Source organism: Hakea prostrata, chromosome 11, assembly GCF_041222555.1.
Source record: "Hakea prostrata isolate BN-2017 chromosome 11, UWA_Hpros_2, whole genome shotgun sequence".
NCBI classification, from domain to species: Eukaryota; Viridiplantae; Streptophyta; class Magnoliopsida; order Proteales; family Proteaceae; genus Hakea; species Hakea prostrata.
In genome coordinates, this window is record NC_142610.1 from 19876169 (window position 1) to 19894271 (window position 18103).

At 37.0% G+C, this 18103-nt stretch overlaps 2 protein-coding genes across 3 annotated transcripts; both read right to left on the reverse strand.

Annotated features, from left to right (window-relative positions):
* Positions 1-1659: 1659 nt before the first annotated feature.
* On the reverse strand, positions 1660-6721 carry LOC149000696 (mitochondrial pyruvate carrier 1). The gene is made up of 5 exons (XM_089140468.1): positions 6521-6721; positions 2605-2724; positions 2382-2436; positions 2150-2285; positions 1660-1922 (listed from the first exon to the last, which is right to left on the reverse strand). Exons 2-5 carry the CDS (start codon positions 2695-2697, stop codon positions 1883-1885), a joined length of 324 nt encoding a protein of 107 aa, XP_088996594.1. The 5' UTR covers positions 2698-2724; positions 6521-6721; the 3' UTR covers positions 1660-1882.
* Positions 6722-8182: 1461 nt separating this feature from the next.
* Positions 8183-17638, reverse strand: PRD3 (putative recombination initiation defects 3). 2 transcript variants are annotated; one of them, XM_089140379.1, is made up of 12 exons: positions 17383-17638; positions 17102-17276; positions 15769-15922; positions 14720-14920; positions 13737-13789; positions 13436-13630; positions 13195-13260; positions 13039-13091; positions 11687-11867; positions 9910-9991; positions 9167-9278; positions 8183-8818 (listed from the first exon to the last, which is right to left on the reverse strand). In XM_089140379.1, the coding sequence occupies exons 1-11, from the start codon at positions 17445-17447 to the stop codon at positions 9169-9171; spliced, it is 1335 nt and encodes a 444-aa protein (XP_088996505.1). In that variant the 5' UTR covers positions 17448-17638; the 3' UTR covers positions 8183-8818; positions 9167-9168. The 2 variants fall into 2 exon arrangements, with proteins under 2 accessions (XP_088996505.1, XP_088996506.1); XM_089140380.1 differs by having other exon boundaries at positions 8185-8818; positions 13039-13088.
* Between the last annotated feature and the right edge of the window lie 465 nt (positions 17639-18103).

Consider the following 18103-nt stretch of genomic DNA (forward strand, 5'->3'; position numbering starts at 1 on the left):
TACATGAGGGAAACGTTTGTCGCTATCAGTCTTCATACGGGACGGATAGTTTAAGCCACAGCTTTCCGTTTCTAAAGCTGCAAGGGAAATTTTAGTTTCTATTGCTTTTAGGGACAGAAAGCCCAGGCGGGCAAGGCCTTTACATTTCCGTCGCTAAAAAAACACTAAATCCGGCATCCAACAGCACGTTTTAGGGACGGAAAACTGTGTGGGAAATTGTTTGCCTATCCGTCGCTAAAACCCCAAAAAGTAAGCGTTGGAAGATGTCTTTCTAGGGACGGAAAAGAGCGTCACACATGCTTTGTTTGGGGACGGAAATAAGGACCCTCGCGAATCAGCGACAGTTTGTACCGTCGCTAAACAGCTTTCGTAACCGTCCCAATTGCTGTTTTCACCTGAACAGATGGATAATCACGGTCCCCAAAGAAAACAGGAACGATCCTCCTTTACATTAGGGACGGAAAATACAGCACAACACCGCGTAAAGGACGGCTATACGGTCCGTCGCAAGAAACTTCCGTTCCTCTATGGACGTTTCATTCTCCTGATGCTGCGGAAAGGTTACAGCGAACTAAGGTGCTATTAGTTTCAGTCCCAAAAAGTGAAGAAAAATCATTGAAATCCTTTTTCACCAAAACACGTATATAATTGGTTGAGGGTTTCTAAAGAAAATAGAAATGAAACCATATTTTCTTAAGTCTAATGCTTTTTTAATAATAAACTTATTATTATAATAAAAATAATCGAGGACTTTGTATAAGCAAAAAGCAACACAAATTAATTTTATACGGTCAAGTTGCTAAGCTCCCTCAAAGAATCCTCTCAACAAGTGGTGTTCCATATGATTATACTCTTCGTTCATAATGAGAAGCCCACATTATTGCTGGAATCCAACTCCCCTTCCCCGACTGCAAATCCATCCTCTCCATCCAACTGCATGTCCTCCCATCCCTCTACCCTCACACATAGATCTGCCAATGTACTATGGGCAGTCATGTATCAGACCCACTGTAACTGTGGGAGAAGAGTCAGGATCACCTGTTCGTGGGAGGAGTACGTGCTCCCCTGACACTTTTTTATCACAAAAATGACGTAAAACCCACATGGTCACTCCATAGACCCCCTATTATTTTTGTGATAAAAAAACATCATGAGAGCACATACTGCTCTTGCAATAAGAAGGTGATCCAAACTTGTGGGAGAATTGGTGGACAGCCCACATGGGTGGGGAGGATCTAGACTTCCCTTCCCCTCAATCTGTTGACATATTGATGTTCATGAAAATGCAAGTCCACCCCTGCCGTGGATGAAGGGAAACTCTGTCCTTTAAACTGCAAATTACCAGTCCAAAATTATGCTATTCATAATTGTAGATCTCATCCCCATATTGCATTCCCTTTCGGCGTTGATGGAGGGAAGACAGACGTGATTTAAGAAGGCAGGCTCAAGGGAACCCATGTTTAGTTGGTATATAATTTTTCGAACCTCAAACAATGGATTGGAATAGAGGATATAAAGTGGTTGCAAGTAATCGGAATTGAAGGGAATAATTATAGAACCTCAAACAATGGATTGCAATAGAGGATATAAAGTGGTTGCAAGTAATCGGAATTGAAGGGAACAATTATAGAACCTCAAACAATGGATTGCAATAGAGGATATAAAGTGGTTGCAAGCAATGGGAATTGAAGGAAAACAGAATTTGTACACTGAAATGAAAAGAAAAGAAAATTTCAGAAGGGAAGGTTTTCCTTCGCTCTTACCTTACAGGCATCAATGGTTTGAATGCCTCGATGCATAATTAATACAATGAAATGTGTCATATCATAAGCAATCCAAATGCTCCCAAATAAAGTAAAGAGAAGCAAGGGCCACATACAAGCTACTGGTGTTTAGCTTCCTCTTTCTTTTGGTCCAAGTACCTGCCACGAAGGAAATACTAGCAGTTTGAGTATGTTACACTTAAAAGTTTCCACATCATTGTAAGGGCAGTGTGTTGAGAATCAGTTACACTGCGAAGACCCAAATGAGGTTCCCAGTAATTGAGACTGGGAAACCCCACAAATGGGTGAAGATATCCAGTATTTGAGGGACAGGACTGAATAAAAAACTTCTTGGCCTAGCAAGTTAGAGAGACCCAGTTCCTTACCCCTGAGCCTTTGCCCAACGAGAAAACTGATAGAGCTGAACTGTCTCATTGGAGGCATGGCATGCCAAAAGCAAATAATTGCGGGGCTGGACCATCCAGGCGAACCTCATGAACAATGCTGAATAAATACACATTGCTGTGACAACAATTTATGGGAAATATTAGACGATAATAAAAATTGTCAGTGGAGCATGAAGAACTTGAAAATTAGCAGGAGATTTTTTTTTTTAACCTCCAGTCATATTGCCAGATATCATCTCTGGGGGCTTCTGTGTGTCAACCAATCCCTGTAAAAGCAACCACGTCCAATTTTATGACGAAATCAAGAGTCTTTGTAAAGCAGCATCTTAGCTACCTCAAGAATACATTTAAGGGATAAATACTGCATCTAAAAGCAACCCCAGATAAACATAAATAGTATCACATAACAGTTAGCTAAGAGTACAGAAGCATACAGCGATAACAAAGCCCCAGTTGGCAATAGGCCCCCAAAAATGTGTTGTTTTCGGACCCACTGGGCTGTTCCAGAAAGCTCGAAAGGCTGACATTTTTACGACTGATTGCGTCTTAGGCACCTGTATGTAAGCCAGATTACAAATAATTCTTCCAAGAAATGGAAAAAGAATAAGCAGGATTTCATAAAAACATAGAAAACATCAATAGCTACAAATTCTTAAGATAGTAAAAATGGGAACAATTAATGATGGATGATAATAACCATAGGAAAAACATGAAGATAAAGAAAAAATGAATGAAGATTTGAAATTTTGAAAAAGAGCAAAAGTTAATAGTAATGTCTGGAACTAAACAAGAAATAAGTCCTATCCAACAAAAATTACCACTGCTTTAGTAATTATAGGTGACAGTAGCTTTAGTATTCAAAGAGGCATAAAACTAATGAGTCACTATAAAATTATGGAGAGGTTTACTAAGGCCCATTAAGAAAAGAAACTAGCATCTCGGAGAACCATGATGGTAACCATTTACTTAGTTAGGAGGCTCTTGGAATGATTTAGAGCTTGCAAGACGGATCACTTTATGTTTTTCATTAACCTATAAATAGAAGAAGATAGAATCCATAAAGAGTTAATATGACATGTACCACAAGGAGAAGTGCATCGAGTAATTAACTAATTATAGAAATATAATTAAAGATATGCATAGGGGCATGGTTACCCATGTGAGATCTCATTAACCTATAAATAGAAGATGATATAATCCCTAAAGAGTTAATATGACATGTACCATGAGGAGAAGTGTGTCGAGTAATTAACTAATTATAGAAATATAATTAAGGATATGCATAGGGCATGGTTACCTATGTGAGATCAGTGGTAGGTCAAGACACTGATTCCCAATTCAAATTGGGCACATTAAGGATTGGTTCTAAGACCTCATTTCCTTACACTAATCATGTATGATTAATCAGGCACATATGGATTCCCAATTACAATTGGGTTACTCAGGGTGGGGTGGTCATTCTTTCCCTCCCCCCAACGTGTCTCAGCCAGTGGTGCACTCACCATTAGAAAACTTTGACAAAGTACTTAAAACAGCTAAAAGGATCCTTTCTCCCCCTACATGTCTAAGTAGTACACTCACCATTAGAAAACTTTTCCCGAGTACTTAAAGGATCCTTTCACCCCCCTACATGCCTAGGTCAGTGGTCAAGACTTCCATTAAAAAAAAAAAAAAAAAAGGTCTTGACCACTGACCTAGAAATGTAGGGGGAGAAAGCATCCTGTTTTTTCAAGTTATCAATCATTTGTTCTTATTGACTGTCACTGACACCAAAAAATCACTTCCCTCCCAGTTGGACCCTGTTGTTTCAAATTTATAAATCATTTGTCATTATTAACTGTTATCCTTCAAATACTTCCAGGATACCTCAGTTCAAATCTTCTCTTAGTGTAGACCTTCAACAGACCCAAATCTACCAAGAATTGAACACTGTCTAGTTAGCCTCTTAATCCAAATATATAAAGTAATCCAAACACACAATTTTTCTTCTACACTTCTTGCCAATGCAACTGATCTCTTGACTATTTCTCGCCCCCCCAAACCCCAAACCCCAAAAAAAAAAAAAAAAGAATATAATCTGAGAAGTAGGAAAAAGAAAACCATTTGTGGAGGCACATGACAATAAACACAAGAGCCTGTGCCCATGTGTGAAAGTGGTACCAAAGCTTCCATACATAAATATTTATCAGAAAAGTAGATGAAGCATGATGATCCATCATATTTTATGTGATGGAAGACTATAGGTTCATATGGAATAAAAAATTAAGAAAAAAACCCAAAACATCATAGGTATCTCCCCACATATACTTCTCTCTTAAGGGTTTACCTTAAAGCACATAGAGTGAACAGAACAATTTCCTGAACAGCTACAACCAACACTGTCCGCTTTGTGAGATTCTAAAAGGAGGTGATGTAGAACCTGAGCGGAACCAAACCAGCTTCAATTGGACCGACTGGATCAGATCTAATCAACCCAGCTGGTCTTTTACAAGGGCCAGAAAGAGGCCAACACACTGTTCCATGTATCTGTTGCTTCCCCACTCCCATTCCCCCAAACCCCAAAAGAAGTGCCAAGGAGAAATACTAATGGGAATACAATAATCCAATTAAGAGTTTATCAGTTGAAGCAGCCAGAGGTTATTGGACTGAAGTAACAAAATGAGAAGTAATAAAGAGGACGGACTTGGAAGACAAAAGGACAAAAAGAAAAACTCAAAAACACAACAATTAATTCACTAACGGCATACTTATTGATTCAGAATGACAAAATATTGACTAGGTATACTGAAGGTAGCACAAAATAGTTAGAACCCACTAGGAATAAAAGATTACCTCGAAAAACCCAAAATCTTTGAACCAGAAATAATATACTAAAACGGCATGTGAAAAAAAAAAACCAAGAACCATATTTTTAGAAAGGGAAAAAGGTAATCCAAGCCAAAGTGGTGGGATGGAGTCTCCTATGTGTGCCTCACCTCTCACACCCCCCCCCCCAAAAAAAAAAAAAAAAAAAAAAAAAAAACTCCCCTCTAAAATGGTACGACCTTATTCACCATCAGATAACCTTATCTGAAGATGTTTGCTGCACTCCACTCTATTGACGCTGCAATGTAAGGCAGCATTTCCCCCCTCTTTAGTTATTTTCTCCACTATGTATTTCCTTTCAACCTGCTCTTGCCCCAAGTTTTTTTGCTAAAGATCTATTGTCATTCGTGGAGGAACTAATCTATAGCAATTCAGTAACCATAGATGAGTAGCAAAACTACGAATGACAAAGTAAGGAATTATCATTAAAGCTAGTTTGAAAGTAGCTCAAATAAATGATAAGCTACAAGAAAGCCAGTGAAGGTTGCATGACCATGTTTAAAGGACTTTAGATGCCCATATAGGAATGATTTAACCCTGACTTAAGGAACTAATACAGCTAGGGCCGACTAAAATAACCTTAGAAGAGATGGTGAGAGAATATGCGTGGCTTAGAGCCTCTAGCCTTGTATCTAGTATGGCCTCAAATAGAGTTGATTGGGAGGTGAGAATCCATGTAGCCAATCCCATTTAGTTGGGATAAGGCTTGTTGTTGTTCATCCACTTCGTCTTCCATCATTCCATTCAATGTTGTTACACAGTACAAGGATTTTTGTTGTTTTTGTTGAGAGGGGGGACTGATTTAGGTAGTTGGGATAAACTTGCATTCCTCTTCTTCATCTGTTAAGGTCCTCGATATACTGAAGTTGAAGAGTCTTAGCACCAAGAAATTCTGGTTCCGATTGAGACAGGAAAGGAATTGATGTGAGTGAGGTTTCGTAAATATTAAAATCAAGGGGTGCCGATTGATACGAGTTATTTTCTATCTTCATTAGTTTTCAGGTTCTTTCCTGTTTCTAGGTCGTTCTTCTGGCATATTCTCCCGTTTCTCCAAATCTTCCAAGGTTCTCGCCTCCAATGATAATAGATCAGCAAACAAAAGTTACAGAAGCAGCAAATAAAAATCCAATTTTTCTTTCTAAAAGCATAAACTTCCTGGCCCCTTCTCATGAATATCAATGTTTCAGACTGATTGACGCATACAGAAGGTTGCTTGAATTAGATCAACAGGCGCATCGTAATATGGTAACTATAATCCACTACTACGAATATCCACTCCGAAACGATGATCGTGCTTTACAATTCATCAACTTAATGCCAACAAGATGCAAAAGAAGAAAATGGGAAGAAAAAGCAGAACAAAACTCCTGAGAAATGATCTTTTTGTTCCTTTCCAAATCGCAAAGAGAAGGAAAACAATAAAATACGAAAACGAAATACCTGTAAAGACAATTAAAGGCTGAGAAGGAAGTGGTAGGTGGATACCTGGGGAGGATTTCGCAGAGACTTGAGGAAAATTCAGGAACTGCTGGAATCTCAGTCCTCTTATCCTCCGTTCTCCACTAAACTCTGCTTCTGATCTTCTCCGTTACTTGTCTCCCTTTGGTAGCTAAAAAAAACCCTCTGACACGAATGAATGGGAGCAAGACCCCTACCAGCTCAAACGATGTTTGGGTAAAAATAAAATATTCCTTCATGTGTCGTTGGTCGACATGTGACCATCTATCTCCCTTGACCTCCTACAGTCCTACTCCCACACTACCTTTCAATACCTTAAAAAGGAATCTTGCGGCTCCAATGCACTCCTACACTATCTTTCGATACCTTAAAAAGGAATCTTGCGGTTCCACTGCACCCGTAGACCGATTTAACCTGGCTTGGCGTAATGAGTCTGGATCACATCCAGTTGTCAAAGCACACAATGTGCTGCTTACGGTTAAGATTAAAAGTTGTCGTCGAAACAAAATCTCGATCACTCGTTTTGCTTTGTTTCGCATAAATGATTTTTTGGGTTCAAAGTTTAACTGTGAAACAAGTAGTCTAAATTTTACCTCGACCACAAGTTTCGATTTGAATTGTGAACTATATAGTGTTGTACATTAATTACACAGTACCCAAGTAAAGCTCAGGCTCATATGGGATCCATTGAAAAATCATCTCTAAATTATTTTGTTAGTACTTAAACGTGAACCCCACACGGCCACACTTACTGTGTGTTGAAAAAATGTGAGGAAAATACTATGTGCTTCCTCTAGGGGGTGATCAAGACTCGCCTAAGGCCTTATCTAGGCTATAGCAAGCCCAAGGTGGCAAGGTTACGATTTCAAGGCCTTAGTTATAGCTTGTAGTGTTTTATTTTTTTATTTTTTACATGTTAGGGTGTGGGGTTCGAGGTGGGATGACGGGGTGGCGGCATAGTTTTTTTTAATTTTTTTGGGTTGTAAGGTCTATTATGCATAACTTGATTATATCCTTAAATAATATTTGTATATATAATTTAAATATATAATGAAATTTTATTTAAATTAAAAAATAAATATTCAAAAAATCAAAGAAATTCAAAATTTTGACGTCATTTTATGAGGCATTGATCAACTAAACCTACCCCTTGAAATTAGGTGACATAATATTTTACAAAGAACAAAATAAACAGATTAGGTTCCAGACCCTTTTTATATTATTTTTATTTTCTGATAATGTCTCACTTTGACTTCCTCATTCCCTTCATGAAGCTGCTTCCAGCATTAAACCAGGCTTGGAACCTTTCTATGATTCAATCGTGATTATTCAAGTTTGTCACTTTTCAATATTAATCGCCTAAACTGAGAAACAGAATGTATGATGGACATGTTTCCTTTGCCATTAATGAGAAACCCAATCTTATGCTAATTTCACCCAAATCCAGATCGGGGATTTACATCATAAGGATAGTGCCTACCCACGGTGGAGGTTAACCAAAACTGTCTTCTACTAAAATTGCATGGTTGCTGCACAATTAATGCGCAGCATTTGCAACTGGTATCTCAACCTGGACCGCAATTTTGATTTCGACCGTCTATCTCCAAATAGTGATTTTCACACTTTTTGAAAAACGGACGGACAAGATCGAAATCTCAACCGTTTACAGCACAGTAAGTCGAGCTCAACCACTTGTTCGGAGAACTTCCTCCCCTAACAACATCAGATCGGCCTGGGCTCGAGCCCAAAACCAAAGTAGATGGGCCACAAGCCCAGACCCACAGGGCGAATCCCACATTCACGCCAGCTAACCTGTTAACATCCCTCAAGAGTCAAAACACAAATACACACGAGCAGGAAGAAAAGAAGAGGTAATAAACATAATAAGCAATAAGAAGAGCTGCTCAGAATGACGAAAAAAGAAGAAGAAGAAGAAGAAGAAGAACATACAGGAAGGCTGCAACAATTACTGTAAAGGCAACGATATCTCTTTTCTTTTTCTTAGGAAGAGCTAAGAATAAAAATCAATCCTCACCTAATTGCAATTTTCCAACCCTCTGTAGTAAATCAGAAACTCACTGAGATGAACCAACCCAAATGATCCAATAATCACAGTTTGGTACCCAATTTAGTTAAATTCTAACCATGGAATCCTTCATAAGCCTATCTATTTTTATTACCTATGGAGGTAGCATCTAGCCTGACATTTTGGAGTGACACATTAGTAAATTTGAATTCCCTATCCATCAAAGCCATTGGTTAATCAAAGTTGGAAAGCTGCACACAAATCTCAAGCAGAAACCCGCCAGCTTGCAATTTCCTGACCTACAAAAAATAAAAAACAACATTAAGGTCAATTTTTCTCGCATTGCTAATTCTAACCTGTAACACCAAAATTGATTTCATGGTCGACAAATAGATGAGTGAAGTCCAATTGAATTATGAGCTGTTAGTGAGAAGATGGAAGAACAAGTGTTCAGTGAACTATCATATCGGTATTTATTTATTTATTTATTTTTAAGTTATTGCTCTTTGGGGAGTTCACAAAAGAGTATTCTTACTACGTTTTGGTTACCACTCCCTAGATTGTTGATCAAGACCATTGAAAACAAAGGCTAAAGTGTACAGCTCTTTGAGAAGCAAGAATATAACAGTTGCAAATTGCTAGAATACCTTTAGTTCAAAACTATGGGTTTGAGGAGTTTTCTTTTTCGCCTTCTCCTTGCTCTCCTCAAAATCTGATCTGTTTCTTTCTGTGTTTGTTCGGTTGAATAGTTTTGTATTCCTTCACCAAGAATAAAGATCAGTTCAGTATAAGGTTATTGATAAAGCTTTAAACACTACCATTATATACTTTCTTATGTCACTAGATTTATATATCTCAAAATGTGTCAAAATAACTGAATATCCATTGTCTTATGCTTTATATAACAGTTAAAATTCTTACTGAAAAAAAATTACTTAAGATTCATCATGGGATTGTCATAGAGTCATATAATGTATGTTTTCAAGCATGTAAAAAGAAAAAACTAATTGACAGGATTGATCAGACTTCAAGAAACTGGGGGAGAGTCATGTTTACTGATTAACTCTCCATTTAAGGAGATGGACAGAAATACAGGACACCAGGGTGATATAATATGATTAGGAACCAGTTAGTTGGTTGATGACTAATCTATTGCCTAACATACATTTATCAATTCTACCTCAAACTGGCATATGAAACCTTAGCTTAGTTGAGTTGATAAGCAGCAAACTATGCTCCCTTTCTTAAGGATCTAAAGTTGAATTGGCATCTGGAAAATGGGCCAATCAACTGTCTAGTTCTTAAAGAAATTCAAAAATCATTATCTTGATGGTTTCTGATGAACAAGAGATTACTCATAAGATCTGGAAGCCAACCTTGGTTTACTTACCCGTATTCTTTTCTTCAAGTAAGAAGGAGAAGCCACCATCATTATCTTCATCGGACTCAATGATTGTTTTATATTCTTTTTCCTGAGTTAATCAAGCTCAAGTCAGTTCATGTCAAATGGATCTCCCACATAATATAATGGTAAACATCTAGGAAGTAGAATGAAGTCGCAATAGAAGTTTTCTTTATTACTTAGCAGTCTTCAGGCCCATAAGGTGGGACAATGATCTTCATTGGGCATTCTAAAATAACAACATCGAAAAAAAAACTATAAACTTCGGATCATAGATACCACCATTCGTCCATGAGTATGTCATGGCCAAATGACAAGGTAACGCATTAGCAACTTTCCAAAGCTTGGAGAAGTTCTAGTCAACTTCATTCTAAATACTAGAATTTATATTCATCCAAGAAATCTAAAAATTCATTAAAAAAAAAATTACTCTCAGAAGTGCAATTGATTACGAAAATATATAAACAATCAACATTTCTTATTTGCTGCAACTTTTGTTTCACAATTGGAAATGTAGTTCACCACTTCTTTGCTTACTGATACCTTCGGTGCCTACCTGTAGCTTTCTAAAAATGTAATTAAAGGTTTTTTGTAATGAAAATAGGAAATTGGCCATACTAACGCATATATTTTCCCCGGTTACCAAGTTACTGATATTTTATGCCAAAGAAATAGAGCCCCATGGTAAGGGAAGAATTATTATGACAATATGTAAAGGATCTGAGACATAAATTTACTACTGAAAGCAAGTTATCCATTTGGATCAAAATTTTATTTCTCAGCATTCCATGATATGCTGTACCGGCCATCCATATGAAGACCATCCAGAGATTCAAAATTTTGCCTTATATATTCCAAGTAGAGCTCCCGCAAAGAAAAATCAGGCCCAAATTCCTCTCTAGCTTCTTCATAGAAGCCATAAACTGCAGCAGCTCATGTACAATCCACTTTGAGGTTTTATATTTTTACATAAGAAGCATTTGAATTGAAAATCAAAGGGAGAAGTTACAACAAGCCAGAGGGAAAAGGCAAAACTAGTGAGAGCACCCAACCTATCGTTTTCCTTGCAGATGAATGCTATCAACATGACTTAACCCAGGGCTTTACAACTCGTAGGCAGATTCATTGTCAGCTCCTTATGTCTCCTAGGATTCCACTCAAAGATACACAATCTATTCTACTTAGATGCAAGCTGCTTAATTAATCAAATGAAATGAGAAATCTCAAGGCTCCTCTTAAATCTAAAATGTCAAGACATTCAAGTAATAAAATTGTTTAAAATGTCCTACCGTGATTACCTTATCATAAATTCTCCAGGTCAGAAGTTCCTGATAATTTTAAAGAGACCATCTCCATGCAAATACAATCCTCCGCCCCAATAGGACCTGATTACGTCCAAACAAACTGAACCATGATGCAGTCTAATAGAGCCATCATCCAGGACTGACCCACTACCATAGTTTCTAGAGACCATCCACCGATTCCCCATGATACATGTTTCTTTTGTTTTATCTATCTTCTTCTTCTTCTTTTTTCCTCCTCCCTTTGTATCCTAGTACTCTTTTATGGCATTAGAAAGTTTTGGATTGCTTCTCATTCACAACACACTAGTCTTCTCCATATCATTCATGAAAGAATAATGTAAAGGATATTATCCAGCCAACTTTAGTGTTATTCTAATTTATAAACTCTTGATAGATTATTATAAAGGATATAAATGTACACCCCCACCGACCAATAAATTGTTAGTAAGAACTAAGATTACCTGTTCTGTGAGGTGATTTTCCTCCATCCTTTGCTCTGCATTTTCCTCTTTAACAGTAGAAGTAGCTTTTTGTGATTTAACAGACAACCATCTTCCTATTTGTATCTCCGAGTTTATATTTTGTGGTGCTTTAACCTTTGGCGGCATCAATGGACTGACAAGAGAAATATTCTCTTGGGTGCTAAAAATAGGAAAGAAACATGTAAATGATACAATAAAGTACCAAATAAGCAAAAACATAACTACTATATATGATCCAACAATGCTATATATCATTTATAGATCATTAGATAGATCCATGAAGATGGACAAAATGAGAGTACATCTAACAGTTATTTCTAAAGTCAATAAGCTAATCATGTGTTTCCAGATGCAATTAGATCTACTTCTGCATGGTTTAATGAAATTAGACAAGATCAATATAGGCCCTCCGAAAATTCAATGGAACTCATCAGTTGGTATTGGATATTTCAAATATCCGTTGGCTATGCCACCTCTTTTATGAGATCTTACACATAGCTAGCATCTAGATGTCACGTGGCAAAAACAAGTAAAATGCAGGACGTTGAATGCATCATCCTCAACTCATCAAAAGATTAGCATTGTCTAGTGGTGCTCTAGTTCTCCATAAGGTGTCTTAAGATTCCTTATCTTTTTTGCATGCATGCATCTGTCAAACATTCAGTAACATTCAATTGTGAGGAGACCTATATTTTTTTTCTCCAAAAAGAAGAAAATGCAGGTGCACTTTTTCTATCCCAAATTATATCACAAAAATAAGTAAGCATCTGTAGTTAATAACAAAAATAAACTATATGATTATGTAGCACTAAATATTCCATGCTAGTTCTCTCTTATGAGATAAATATATATGATGATACAATAAAACTGAATAGCAAAACTATATCCAAACCAGCTATGAATTCTTCGTATAGTTTCTAAAAGGATTTTCTTAACACATGACAATTGTAAATGAAAAAAATCTAAATATTCCATGCTAGTTCTCTCTTATGAGGTAAAGATACATGATGATACAATAAAACTGAATAGCAAAGCTATATCCAAACTAACTATGAATTCTTTGCATACTTTTTGAAAGGAATTTCTCAACACATGAGATTTGTAACTAAAAAAAAACCCATTATCCAACCCTGAGAGAATTAAGTACCCCTTTACTGGGATTCTATTTATTTATTTATTATTATCTTTTTCGGGGTGGGGGGCACAGAGGGGAGGGTTGGTGGTAATGTAAGCAAATGACCTTCCCTTCCACTCGGTTGGATGAAAATCTAATCAGATGATTGCACAAACAACCAAGTTCAAAAAGGAAAATCTGAGCCTCAGAAACATACTCCATGATTGGTTGCTTTTTCTGAAGCTGAGCAGCTCGACGGCCTTTCCTCTGCTGATTATGAAGTGAAAAGCTTCTGAGGTGAAAGGAGTGCAGAATAGATGGGCAAAAGAGAAGAATCTATAAGAACATCATTCTATGAGTAAAAATAAAGTACCTTTGGTGGTTGACTGGTGGGCATCTGAAGACTCTGGTTTGGGGGTGTTATACTGCTAACCATTTTCTGTAAGAGAAAAGAGAAGCATTTCAATGAACAGGAATAAACAAAACAAGATTTTCCTTCAAAAGATCTATGGTCTCAATGAGGTACATTTATTTCCCAAAGAATGAATAAAAATGCTATAAATTCTGAAGCAGTTGACTTGTGATTTGAATCTTAATGAGAGTACCATACATACTTCCATTTCCTTACTGAAGGCTTCACTAAGCTCATGTTGTAACTTCAGCAATCGTGCTTCAATCTGGTTTGGCAAAGCAGAAAGCACAGAAATAGTCTCTTGTAACTTGTGTTGGTACATATCTTTTTTCAGTTGACCATGAATTGATTTCAAGCTCCCATCGATGCTGGATTTAAAGTCTTCCTGTCCCTTGAGCTGGTTGTCATCAATTCATCGGCATCTCATTTCAGTTGTAACATTCATGGATATATGAAAGATGTAAAGATTAAAGAGGTTAACAGATGGAATCTCCTTCTGTTACCATTATCTGTAGAGAACTATCATGAGCGATCAACTTCTGTTCTAGGCCTTCCACTGAAAGAGGAACCACAATGCAAAATTAATTTGTTCAGATGTGTGATTATTTTCATGATTCTATAATTCACTATATCGTATCCCTTGTTTGTTAAGAATATCTTAGAGAAGTGTAATCCAGTGGCGAAGATTCCTTAGAACAAGGCAAATGGTAACTCATCATGAAAATTTATTCACTTTTACTTAACGAATAAAACACCAAAATTCAAGCTACATGTGGAATTTCTTTTGCTACAAGAACATTTGGAATTTTTTTGGAGTTATGGAGGGTCTACTCATCCTTAAGATTCCCCACACCCACTTCGAAACCACAAAATTCAAGTCAACAACAAAATATATAAAATGATCAAGGACATTTTCAGTTTTCATTTTACTTATCCTCAGAAATGATGGTTTTATATTAAGTTACTTGGTGCTTAATATTGACCTTTGCAGTTAGGGAGTTCTTCATCAATGTTTCACTGCCCTAAGACGTGAACAGACAAATGTGGATTAATTGGCCATTATGGAGTTCTAATATTTTTTCTCCAGGCAGGTGGGATATACAATAGAGTTCTGATATTGGAATACCTTTCACAAAAATATAAGTTTCCCTATTCAACTCTGAAAATTACAGCTTCTTCCTTGTGTCATTTTTACCTAGATAAAGAAATTATGGACTAAATACAAGAGTACAATGACAGATTATTGAAAGAAGCTGAAACAAGACTGTTTTATACGCCACTAGTTGTTGGAAAGCACCAATTATCCATTGATACATTTTGCTCCAAATGAACCATGAACTTATAGAGATTTACAGACACACACTTGCAATGAATGACAGTGGCAACATACACTGTAGCCACTGAATACTATCTGTCTTTATAATAGCTAAACCATTGTCCCTTTGTCCCTTCCCATTTCCAGCAATTAAGAAACAAGGAAACTTACTTTCCACAGACACTTCTTTAATAGCATTCTTCACTTGCATGATTTCACCTTGAATAGAGTCGAGGACCTTTCCTGGCACTTCTTTAATTGATTTATTCACTTGCATGATATCACCTTGAACAGAATCCAGATCCCTCACAAGCCTTCTCAATGATGTTTCCATCAGTCCAATCCTATGCTCAAGTTCTTCAGTAACCTGACCTGTTCAGGGTACCAAAGTTAGAATCTTTGCAAAATGAACTTGTGCCTGCAATGATGCAAGCTGGAACTAAGAAATGAAATATAGTGTGGGATACTAGCACTATGACGGTATGCCCTGTGATTAAAGAGTCATAGCAAAGTGGCATTCACTAAAAACACAACATTGGTGCATTCTTCCTTCCTGAAGTGGAACTGGGCTTTAGTGTAAATAAACACCCCATCTATTGAGGGGAAAATTGTCACTGAAATCCTTTCACTGAGGTAGTCAACCCTGCACCCAATTTTCAATACTTTTGCATTTTAAATGTTTAATTCAAATTAATGACTGAAAACTTTCTGTCTCAAATTCACCTTAAGTTGTCCTTGCCAGCTTCTGATTCCCATCTAAACTAAGGGTTGGCCTTTGGTACAAGGCACAGGCCTGCCAAAAAGATTTTGATAAGTACAGTTTAGGCTTGGCACAATATTGGGCTCACTTTGATCCAGAGAACAGCAGGATCATAAATCAAAGCCTGCTCCCAAGTACTAAAGCCACAACTAACTTAGCAAACACTTCACTTTTCATAACGAAATTATAAATGTAATATACTAGGTGTTAAATATTATATATGTGAGAGGTGTACAAAAGAAGAAACAAAGGCAACAACAGCTTTCTCAGGCTCATTTAACCATGAAATTTAATCTAGTTATAGGGCTTCTATAACAGCCAACAAAACAAACTACATATTTGCTCCAGTCAGAGGACAGCTATTGACAACCTCACCTATTGGGTGAATTGTAAAAAAAACTAAATCATGAATATTCAGAACTTTATCATTGATTCATTTGGAATGTATTGGCTACATTACATCTCTGGTCTGAAATTGAAACTGAGCTCCACTTTCGTATAGGATTGTTGGAAGACATTGACACTGCCATCTGAGACTCATCTCGTGTATTTGCTATTGGTGGCAAGGAAGAAACCCTCTTCATGGTACTCTTCCGTTCTTGAGAGCAAATTTTCTGTGTAAGGAGGAAAATTAATAGAGAAGGACGTACATACAGATATATAGCATTAGCAATTAAGAAAAATAGGCATAGGGGAGGGGGGGTGTTGGAGTTCTGCAGATTCTTTCAAGCAATATCACTCTGACTACAATAAGATGAAAAATATTACATAGAGAATACAAAATTTTATCATTTGGCTTTCAGATCCATCCTAAAATCATTTAAAATCAGCCTACTGTTTCAGAGCGTGCAACACACATCAATAAAGAAATCCAAAACCAATAAATACCAGCACAAAATGTAATGAGTTTATGACAGAAAAGCAGGTCAATTCTACATTTGAAACACTTCACTCTTCATGTTAATTCCTCTGCAAAAGAAATTCAAGAATTATGAATAACAAGCAATGAATTATATACTTAAAACATAGCTAAGACAGTAGACAGCAATGAGTTAAACTTCGTCACATGGCTCCTCAGATACTGCATTGAGATGACTATACCGTTGGAAGGGTTCATACAGGTCCTCTGTAGTCGGGGTAGGTGAATATGGTATAAAAAAATGTGAAAGTGGCAAATAAAATACCATTTTCAATTCCATTCCTTTCTTTCAGGACCATAGGTAGCCAGAAGGAATAAGAAAGTAACTGGAAACAAAATTTTCAGAAATTTTGAAAAGAAAAAAAGAAGCAGAAGTCAGGAAGTTTTAACTGCACGACAGAGCATCCGAAAGTGTAAAATCTTCTAAATTTAATTCCTCAAACAAGGAAATCAAGTTTTAAGAGTTCCAGAACACGCACAGATACAGAGCAATGGCTATAAATAAAAGTGACACTAGAAAAAATAAGAAGAAGAAAAGAAAAGGAGTCGGAAATTTTATCGAGTGTCAGCAAACGAGGGATACCTTAGCTTCTAGGTTCGTCCAGAATTAGAAGTTGGTGGCTTTTATGAAATACTAAGAATTGTTATTCACAGTTTGTTTTCTCCAGTTTACGGAGACAGGAGAAAAAATAAAAGGAAACAAATAACTAGAATTCACACTTCCGAGAACTATCATACTGAGATACAGTAGTTTTTCATAGAAGAACGAATTATGGAAAATCAACATCTATTTAGGTCAGTATCAAAGTCCTCAAAAGCAAAATAGATAAAAATTTCATGTCACGATGCATTTTCTTCCTAAGAATCTTCTTACCTGTTCATTCGTCACAATCTCATCAAGAGAGTTCTGAGAGAGCTGAGACGACATTCCAAGCTGCGTTGAAGGTTGCGAGAACGACTGCTGAGATTGTTGCGATCGAAGCTGATAGCCTTGGGATCTGCCAAAGGCCAAATCCGCTGAAGAAGGTATTGGATTTGCATTTCCTCTCCTGCGAAAATAAACTCAAAATGATAAACAAAACGCTAAGAAAGGTATTGAATAAGCAACGACAACACTCAAGAAGAAGCAGATCCACCACTTTTATCAGATCGGACCTGCAATGAGGAGGAAAAACTGAAATCGAACTCAAATCGCACGCTTTATTGATCTTTAACTTCATTCAAACTAAACCGTAAAAGAAATCGAGATCAGAGTAAGTGCCAGGATAGTTGCCGAAGATTGAAAAGGCGATGATTCTGAAAGTTTCGCGCAACTTTCTCCAAAACAATTTGCAAAGCTTGTTGCGAGTGTTACAGTACCGATTGAAATTTGAGGAACCAATTTGAAGTTTGATTGTGTAGAATAACCACCTTCGCTAGTTGGCTTTTATACTCGGCTCCCAGTGATCGTGAACCCATTTATACTCTTCTAGCGCTAAATTCAATTTGAGTGGACGGTTGGACCGTTTCATTTAGGAGACACCCGGCCTGCCCTCCACCTATCCACCCATCCTTAATAGAAAGCACAAAGTGTTTATTTTATTTTGAGAAAATTGCACTGGCACCCTAAAATGGAGGCCTTAAAACACTGACACCCCACTTTATGTTTAAAAAACACTAACACCCCAGTTCATTAAACACGTTAGTCCATTCTATTAGTGAAACAGTTAATCCACCGTTTATTTTTCTTTAATTCCAAAAATACCCTTACCAATATCTCACGAGAAAAAAAAAATCCCAAGGTCACACATAGGCTTTAGCTCTGGAGTTTTACGACCGAACCTACGGTCGTGAAGCACAGAGGAGGAGAAAGAGAGCTTAGAGAAAGTAGATAAGG